Source organism: Chaetura pelagica, unplaced genomic scaffold, assembly GCF_000747805.2.
Source record: "Chaetura pelagica isolate M959 unplaced genomic scaffold, ChaPel_1.0 scaffold343, whole genome shotgun sequence".
NCBI lineage: Eukaryota > Metazoa > Chordata > Aves > Apodiformes > Apodidae > Chaetura > Chaetura pelagica.
This window is the reverse complement of record NW_009952873.1, coordinates 735841-746006: the sequence shown is the minus strand read 5'-3', so window position 1 is coordinate 746006 and position 10166 is coordinate 735841. Positions and strand designations below refer to the sequence as shown.

Genomic DNA, 10166 nt, shown 5'->3' with positions numbered 1-10166 from the left:
GAACCCGCGTTATTCAGCCTGCACCGCAGCAGCGGGGGCAGCCGGGCCGGGGAGGCCGGGAACCCGCAGGACGGCCCGGGAGGAGGGGGCTGCGAGGAGCTCCCGAGGAGGTCCTGCATTCCCGGTGCGCTCCCAAGGGCGTCTCGGTGTGGTGCTTGTCCCCGTCGTTACGTACATCAGCAGGCCCTGAGGACGGTCTGCGTCTCTTCACAGCACCCGTGCCTGAAGGTGCGCACCGCTCGGAGGGTCAGGAAGGTATAAACGCCACTTCTTGCTGCAGCCACTGGCCGCACCCGGCCTACTTTTCCCCTTCAAGCCTAGAACACGCAGGTGAGCTAAAGGAAAACGTCAGCAACACGCAGGTGTAAGGTGACCACCAAAGGTGCACGCCAGAAAAACACTCACGACTAATACAGCCTTAGGGAGCCAAACCCTTCAGCTGCTTCTGCAGGTGGTGATTTACATAACACAAACCAGAGACGTTATAAGCTGGTAGAAAGAACAAAAAGACTGTTTGCTGTGCTCTGGGAGTGAAACACAGGGGCAATTACAAAACCATCCATTATATAGATGCTTAAAGAATGTAATTGGACAATGTCATTTGTTCCTTGTAATTACAGTATCTAGTTATTTATTGTTACTACTTCTCAATTAAGAAAACAGCAGTACTTCTCTCAACTTGCATATTACCTGACCTGTACACAAGAATGCTCTTCTTAACACTACTGAATGTACAGGAATGCCATTTATGGTAGGGAAACCCTTCTCTGACCTGTATAGTTAAGGCTTGCCACAACATCTTTACTGCCACTACACAACTTAAGCTCCTAAATTGTTTACAAATAAAATGTTACAGCAGCTAATAGTGTAATTATTTCTTACAAAAAATTGTCTCTTAATAGGTTTGCCTGTAATTAAAAAAGAATCTAAGTGTAAAAACTAGTTCCACCTACTTAGCACTTGGAGATGGTGCACTCTTGTGGTTTTCATCACTTGAAGTAGTGCAGAAAACCTGATCATTACCACTCCAGAACAGTTCTTCCTATTCTTTGGTAATGCAGCACAGCAGCTAGCAAGAAATTGGAGTACTTTCATTCCCCTTTCCATTTCTTCCTAGAAACAGGCAAGAGTATGTTCAGTAATCATAAAATATAAACAAAACCAATGTACCTGTAAAAAGTATGTATTGTTAACTGTGGTAATTCTTTGTCATTTTTCCACTTTGGTTAAGATAGTAACACCAGCCCAATGAAAACTACCCATTTTAAAGACCTTGGATCAGGTATATACTCAAACCACATCAAAGGATTTGTACTGTTGTACCTGTACTTCCTTTTCCCAACTGGCATGTTAGGGACAGTTTAAAAGCAGTTCTGCTTTACTGGGTTTCTGTGTATTCATCTGTGGTAGGAGAACTTAAAACTTACAAAGTTATTTGTTGAAGGACTTCAGTCTTGTGGAGTTGATTATATAAAGCATATAAGAACAACATATGCTTAAAAGAGATTTTAATATCTCCCTAATTTATTTTTTTTCAAAATTGTATTGCACTGTATTTAAAATAAAAATGGCTCTTTCAACACACAGCATTCACTGAAAAATAAGTGGAAAAGATTTTACACCTGACATTTTGCTTTTAAGACCTGCTTTTTGTACACACAACCATCAATTGTGTGTACACAACCTCTACATAAAGTAACATCCAGTTCAACAATGCTTATTTCTTTTGCAATATGTCAGCAGTGATTTTGTTGTGGTAGTATTGTTGCAAGCATTTTAGTCTACCTGTCCCTCTGGGTTTGATGTATGCCTGATACTTCTTTCTGGAAAACATGAACCTCCATAGATACCATTGCCTATGTAATTCTAAAAATAGGCCTAGTCATTAATTGAAACATTGTTATGTAACTTCAAAAAACTTCAGGATGAAAGGAAATACTTATAAACAAGAACCAGGATGCCTTTTTCTTAGAACAAAGATTGTTAATATTTTGGGCTTCATCTACTTCAAAAGAACAGATCCAGAACTGAATTAGAAATTAAAAAAAACAAAACCACCACCAAATTGTTTTGCTATGCTGCAAAATAAAAGAATCTGAGGTAAAAGTCTGAGATTTTCTTGTTACCTAAAAGCACTGGTGACAGAAGACCCAGTGTGAAAGAGACAAGTGATATACAAAGAAAGTTAGAACAAGTACATGAAATCCAAGTTGCACCAGCATGCAACTACAGAAAAAAGGATGAGAATTAAAGGAAGGTCAGGGAATATGGGAAAGCAAAGATTTTTTTAAACCTCCAGAATTCTCCAGGTGTGCAGTAACAAGTTTTATGAAGTATTTAGAATAAGCAAACATATTTTAAAACACAGTTGCTGAAACCAAGGACTCTTAAAGCAATGTAAGTTTGACTTCAACAAAAATAAGACCAAGTTTCTGGCAGAGTTGTTATCAAGATAACTTGAAGTTTAGGAACTTTGGGAGCTGGAGAAAGACTGGAAAACCCTTACATATTGCAGGTTACTTAGAATGAGTCCTCTGACTTTGGGTTGTTTTGAAATGCAGTCAGTGTTTTAGCTGAATGCCGTGTCACACACTTTCTGCCTCAGAGAAGAACTGCTCCATTAGCACACCAACCAAGTTCCTTTCAGATAGCAGCTGGTTGTAAGTTGCAGTTAATAAGAGATACTCCTGGAAAAGTATGAGAAAGAAGACAATGATCCTCTGGTGTGATGTGCTACAAGGTAGAAGTAATCCACTGTTTTCAATATAGGTTTTACTTCGTTGTAGTAAATGAATGACAAAGTGATTGGAGCCATACTTAGCATAAAGCCTTCATTCAATAACAACCACAGCCTGTACTCATCTAAGGCCCAAGGAGCCTAAAAGCTGTATGAACCAGTACTCTCTAGACAAATTAGTCCTCCATTACACCGTTTTTTCAAGTACACCACCACCTGGAAATGCTCAGTGAGCAGGTACAGATTCATAAGCTTTTTCATTCTTAATAGAATTGTTTATAGTTAGGAGACAAGACAAAATTAAATCAGAATTGTGAACAAGTGTATACCTACAGTTAACTCATTTTTACCTGGTTATGGTACAGTAGAATACACAAATAGACTTCTCATCTCCTCCACAAGACTCTCAAACTTCATTTTCTCAAAAAACACATACAAATTTGCTAAAGAGCTAGCAAGGATGATCTGCAGCAGATACATGTATGCCAGGCCTATAGACAGGACTTCTATCAGAGTTGAAATTCTAAAGCCATTGCCCCCACTGATTGCTTTGTCAGAGCAGCTGTAGGTAAAATACAGCAGTCAGGGAGGAAAAGGTATGTGAACTTAACCAGTGCAACAGAACAGGGACATTCTCTGCACCACCACTCTAGCCTGCAGGATGGAGGTTTTCTTAGTTGCAGGACATCCATGACAATTCTGGTACATCATTCACAGTCTCCTCTTACTTTCACAACCTGGAGAAAACACAGAAGTCACAAGTCCATTAATATTTTGAAAACCCTTTGTCACAGTTGAACCCGATGAGTAAGCAGCTCAGCACCACACAGCTGCTCACTCCCTCCTTCCCAGTAGGGTGAAGGAGAGTAGTGGAAGGGCAAAAGTGAGAAAACTTGTGGCTTGAGATAAAAACAGTTTAATAAGTAAAGCAGAGGCTGTGTGCACAAGCAAAGCAAAATGAATTCATTCACTACTTCCCATCAGCAGACAGGTGTTCAGCCATCCCCAGGAAATCAGGGCTCCATCACACCTAACAGTCACTTGGAATGTCAGATGCCCCAACTTGAACTTCCCCCCTTCACTCTTCCAGCTGGCATTGCTGAGCACATCATCTGGGGTATCCCTTTGGTCCAGTGGGGTCAGCAGTCTCAGCTGTGTCCCCTTTTCAACTTCTTGTGACCCACTCATTGTCAAAGCAGTGCAAGAAACAGATACAGCCTTGACTGTAAGTACTGCTTAGTAATAGCTAAAGCATCCCTGTATTATCAAGTGTTTTGCTCAGATTCAAAACACACCCCCTTACCAACTTTTCTGATGAAAATTATCTCTATCCCAGCCAAAATCAGTACACTCTCTCATTTCAGGGTTGTTCCAGTATTTCACTGAACTCAAGAGAAGGAAACGGAAATTGCCCCACTCCAAATTAAAAAAAAAACAACAACAAAAACAGTGTTAAGTTTCTTACCCTTGTAGCGCAACTTCTGCAGGCTGCACAAGGTAACTGAGCAGGAGAGAATTTAAGTTGTATCCAATTTGAATAGTAAAGATAGCAATAGAAGACGAGCAGAATTTTGATGCCCCTTTTTATGTTCTAATTAGATCTGATTATCATCCTTACATAGCTGAGGCATATTACCTAGTGCAACAATTCAAGCATCTTTAACAACTACTGAGGAAAAAAAGCATTGGCAGATAGTATTTACATGAAGTCCGTACCAGTTCCATCCCAAATATTTTCAAGTTGTGAAACTTACATGTTAAACATTTTGCCTAGAAGTAGAATATGGATCTAGGTCTTTGGACATATTGAGGTAGATAACTGCATTGGTAACTAATGCACTGTAACACTCTGAAGTACTTTGAGAAGCCTTCAAAAACAAGTATTAATCTAGAAGCACAGAGTGTGAGGTATAGAGGTGTCAATAGCCTAGTGTTTCTCATTACAGAAATCATATTAAGTAATTTTTTTAGGTATTTTGAAGATGAGAATAGCAATTTTCTACCAGTGGATTTTGGTCAGCTATTTGTATGGAAAAAAAGGTGCCTTGCTTGGTCTTTTTACAGTATTTTTATAAACAAAACCTCAGCAGTTAAGGTTCAGTACTAGCCTTTGGAGTCACATCTAGTCTGAAAACTATGACAGTACCAGTTCAATCACACTTGCATTCCATTTTCTAGAAGGTCAGGTAGAGCTGTGTTCATGACTCTGATTAGAAGCACAGTAATTCAAGCTAGGTAATTCTAGAAACCAATAGTTCTAAGAAGGTACTACATGAGAAACATGTAGTACCTACATGTAGGATATAATTGATCATATTTTCAGTTACTTTATAGGAATTGTTCAAGATTTATTTTTTTAAATAACAATTATCAGAGAAAAAACCACACTTTAAAGTACCTGGTAATGTAGAGACTATTCCAATTCAGGAATAATAAAGATTTTATGAAGTTTTTTAAAGCCATCCATTATATGATTTATGATCAATTTTACTATATAAGAATGGTAAAATTACTAGATCTTATGTTTCATCATATCTGCACTCTTCTAGCTGTGACAGTGTGTACTCCTTAGGATTTTAAAAATCCATCTTGGACAACCAGCTTTATAATTGAGATGTTTACCTCATGTATCTTAAGTATTTGAAAACTACTTGAATAATATGGAAGCTAAGATACTGGCAGATCTTGCAAAGCTTTTATGTAAAAAATAAGAGAAGTCTCAAAAGGGTCCAAGTTGTCCAGACTTGACTGAACTGGAGCATTAGAAAGCAACATGTGCTTCATGTATTCACAATCATCACATATCTGAGGTTGCCAAAGGCCAAGCTTATTAGCAATGCTTTGAAGTACCTGGTAACTTGTTCTTAAAACTAAAGAAATTCATGTAAATATGTATAATAAAACCAAGTTGGATAAGCTGCATGCTGAATGGAGACACCAGCACTAGGACAGTCTGAAGCATAAGGGACACCCTGCTACTATACACAGGACAGGGTTATTTTACTTACTAATCCCTATGCAAGCAACAAGGGAGAAGAGTAACTGGGTCAACGCTTTTAGGTGTCTAGCAATCTATTTGCAGGTCTGTTAAAAATGCAATGAAGTCCACCCACAGTTGCAGTTATTGCAAGATTATCAACTATGTTCCCCTATTAATATACAAGGAGAGTTAAACATTCTCAGAACAGCATGCTAGTTAAATTCTTGACACCCTCTATTGAGGGAGTTCTAGAAATAAAGCCCCCTAATTGGCTAAAGTCAGAATTAGCATGTTTAAAAATACAAATATTCAGTAGTCAAAACTTCAAGTTTTTTGCCTGTAGTGGTACAAACTAGGTTCCTTAGAGCTTTATTCTTCCTAAACTTCTCATATCAGAACTTGCCCAAGGAATTAAACTAAGACTTGAAGTAAAATCACCCTCAAAATGTATGACAAAAATATCTAATCTCAAAATAAAGCCAAGATCTTCATAGCAGTAACTATAGGAAGTTATGCCAGACAACGTGTTTTGGCATTTGCATGGTAACAGGGGAGCATGGTTTAAAGGTGGACATTGTAAAGCCAGTTACCAAGAAACAACAGCTTTCCATCAGGTCTGCAGTATATACCATTTCAGTTCTTACTTTAATTTAAATAAGCAGATTGCTGAACAGCTTTTACTTTGCATAGTTCTAGTCTCATTTACCAGTCAGGCTTTTGCACTAGCTACCTTAGTACACTGAAATTATTTCCTGCTGCTAAAACAAATCATTGATGCTTTTAAAAGTAGAAAAAGCTTGTGACCTACAGTAGTCTTAGAGTTCAAGCTTCCATTTTAAAAACTGAAATACTTTTATAGTATTTCATATGCTGCTGCTTAGACAAGGACATGTATATGACTCTTCAGTTCTCAGGCCACAAGAGACTGCTGAAGGCTGGTCACACTGCCTGTTACCTATAAGAAAGGCAATTCAGAAATGCTTCATAGCCTTTGTATTCAGTTTTGATTTAAAATACAAGCAGCAGGCTTCAACTACAAATACTAGGTTTCTCAGCAATTCTCTGAAAGAGATAACTCACATTATTAGCCAATTCAAGTCTCACGGGGAAGCAAAGCCACACGTGTTTGGGCTTCACAAGGGTAAATGTTAATATATATTACAGCCGAGTAACAGTGTGAGCCAGTGCTTCAAGGACTGTTTTGAAGTTTAAGAACTTCAGCTACATCACTACTGAAGGGCAGGTGATGTGACAAAGCTTGATTTTTATAGTATAAGCATTTAAAAGTAGTCCTAACAAAGTATGTAGGCATTTCACTTCTAATTTCTTGACCATTTGGTTAAAAAAGGAAGCAGGTATACAACTAAATGTTGAACTAATTTTCATTAAGGGAACACTAAGAATGGCAAACAAGTACTAAATTAACAAGTAATCCCATGTAAACCATACAATTTACCCTGAATTTTGTAAACTTGAAGACCAGTTCTATGCAGTAGCATGCACGTACACCCCACATGAGGAATAAGCTCAGTTTTATATTTTAAAAACAAAGACCACTGGCAAGATTAATACTAAAATGCATATTAACTTGTTTTATTGAGGCACAACAAGGCATTGTGAATAGCCCATACTTGAGGCAATCAATAGTGTAGTAAGCTGGACATTAATACAGTTTAGGGTAAGTGCAAACAATATACATTCACAGCTTTACTAGCAAGGCTACATCACAACTGATAAAGTGCCAAATTAGTGCTGATTCAGTACCCCAACTCCATGATTTCACCTTGCACAACAGGACCATCATTTTCCCCAATAATGGAACCACATATCTTCTATAAAGTCAGTAGTAAGTGCAAAGCTAGTCCCACCCCCCTTCACCAAAGTGTTTGGAGCAGCTCTTTTGTAAACATCGCACTGGATTTTAGTCCTGATAAAGGAGGTATCCCGAAAAGGTGGAGTATTTCCAGCTACTTCCATAGATGGCACCCCGATGCAGACGCAGCCAGATCTGATCTCCCTGGAACAGCTGCAGGACTGCATGGTTACTAGCTGTTTCATGATCAGGAGCCCCATCATTTGCATATGCTGACACTAGGACCTCTTCATTCTTCATAAGATTCACATACAGGGGAACATTTACAGCCAGTTTCAGCATGTGGAAGATGAAGACATATGTACCATTCACTGGACAGTTGAACCTACCAAGCTGGATATCAAAAGTTTCTCCAAGGTTGTTCAGCAACAGATCAAACACAATTGGCTGGTCTAGAGTTCCAGGAGCCAAGTTAGATGTTCTAGCAGCTGAGAAGGCAACTCTCATCTGCTGTGGGAGCGGGTAGACATGCACTGGTAGTATGGTGGCAGCTTGGCTGGTCACTGGCACATCAACAGGGGTGATGCTGCGGGAGTCTCCCTGCCCAGAGTCCCCACTGTTGAAGGTTTCGTTGTCTCGTTCTGGACTGCTCACCTGAGAGGAATCACTCCACCCTGCTGTTAAAAGATGACCAGCAACAACAAATAAATACTGTAACAGAAGCACACCCTGAAACCTGCAGACAACTTTAAGCAGCATGTGTACGGGCTTTGCAACAGGTTTGCCTTCCAGTTACAGAAAGTTGTGAAAGGACCCCCTCAAGAAGAGGGCCTTGAAGCTGGTTCACATTCATGACACTTGCATTCAGCAAGATGGACCACAATAACTATGAATGACTTCTCATGCTTTTAAGGAGGAGAGCAGTAGCTCACAATAGCTGCAGAATTTGCCCCATTCATTACCATAAAAAAGTATGCTAAATTCCAAGTGGAGATAATGTAATTTCTGAAGAAATTGACAAAATTACCAAGATTCAAGTAGTTATTTAGTCTCCTTCAATACCTGAAATTCCACTTCAAGTTACCTCAATACTGTTCTTCTGGAATTGCATCATTTGTTGGTCATATCAACTTATGATGCTATAATATTTTTAATCTGAAGCACTACAACTTCTAAGCTTTCTGCACCCCACTCCCCAAAATCAAGCAGTTTCTTTTCATAGATTCCAGTTAAAAGGGTCTAGAATTAAAACAAAATATCTGAAAAATTTAAAGCAGTCACCCTTAAGTGGCAAGCCATTGTTATTTCCACTGCAAAAGAATACCCCTTATGGTATCAAAGTAACTTTTATTAGATATCTTAATGCTAACGAGTACATCTGTCAACTGTTAATTCACCATCATATCTTTATTTTAATTCTCTTCAGAAGGATATTCTACAAGTCCTGACAGAGAGGACGTGCTTCATGCTAAAACACTTTCCATGTGCCGTAACTTCCCTTTACTCTTCAAAATAGCAGTCTCACTTTTCACCTACAGCTGTAAGTCCAGCTTCTGCCAGCACATACGGTACAATTAAATCTTGTTTACAACTCCTCCAAATACACATTACTTGTGCTTAGATCCAAACAGCTAGTCTTAGCTATTTTTTCAGGTTTTTCACTTCAGCATGGAAATACAGAGCAAAGCTGTATTCCCAAGCTATTTTTTATAGAGAAAGTCATCTTGCAAAGTTTCCAGGATCTGAAAGCTTACCCAGAATAATGCAATAAAAATAAAGAAATCCAAATGCAACAAACCCACTGTGTTTTCCTAGTCAGTTAATTTGTGAAGAAAATTCAGTAAGGTGCCATTGCATGTGACAACATCAAATTGAGCATAGTGAAACTAAATCTGCTGCTATGCAATGCTGTCTAAGAACAGTTCCTAAGCTTCCATCTACCTTGGTTAATTTATACCAAGCCTGATTTGTTTGATCAGTGATAGCAGTTTCTCAGTATTTACAGTAACACTCCAGTTCAGTATCTGCTGCACCCAAGTTCATATACATACCACTGGGAACCTTACCTCTTGAATTTGCTCGAGGACCACTAGTTATCCCTCCCCTTTTATAGCACTGCTGGTAATTAACATCCTATGAAGTGAGCAGAAGTATTAGTAAGATGGCTATAAGCAAATATGAAAATAAAGAGGGCTAATAGACATTATTATTTCATTTGCACAATTAATTCAAGCTCTAGCAGAGACAATGATGGAGCTCAGAATTAAGATGTACATAAACAGCCTTATTTATGGAAAATTTATCTTTACACTAGTTTGCGTGAAATTAAAGAACTATTTCAATGCCAGCTGCAGCAAATTTGCTTCCGAACAACATGTTCAATTCATTAAGAAATATGTTAAGTCTCAGGTCTGACAGAAGTCCATGAGTCTATACAAAAGAATGCATTCATTTCAAAGCTGAAGACCCTCTTCCATCAGGAACCTTTGCTTTCTTGCATGTTTTTGGATTTATTTTTTTGCCTAACATTCTCAGTCATTCCATGTAAGAGTTAATTATTTTATACTAGAGAAGCATTGAGAACCAACTTTATAATCCATAGTAAAACAGACTACACCCTATTTGGTATTTGTTTG

At 38.5% G+C, this 10166-nt stretch overlaps 2 protein-coding genes across 2 annotated transcripts in view; both read right to left on the bottom strand.

The window, feature by feature from the left end:
* The window catches only part of IPO8 (importin 8), a 55222-nt gene extending 55103 nt beyond the window's left edge, over window positions 1-119 (bottom strand). Inside the window, exon 1 of the mRNA XM_009995215.1 lies at window positions 5-119. Coding sequence (XP_009993517.1) covers window positions 5-119 — 115 coding nt within the window. The remainder of the gene's footprint in view (window positions 1-4) is intronic.
* Window positions 120-7288: 7169 nt separating this feature from the next.
* CAPRIN2 (caprin family member 2) overlaps window positions 7289-10166 on the bottom strand; it is a 33077-nt gene continuing 30199 nt past the window's right edge. Inside the window, exons 17-18 of the mRNA XM_009995189.1 lie at window positions 9597-9663; window positions 7289-8207 (exon numbers count right to left, since the gene is read on the bottom strand). Coding sequence (XP_009993491.1) covers window positions 7639-8207; window positions 9597-9663 — 636 coding nt within the window. The 3' untranslated portion in view covers window positions 7289-7638. The remainder of the gene's footprint in view (window positions 8208-9596; window positions 9664-10166) is intronic.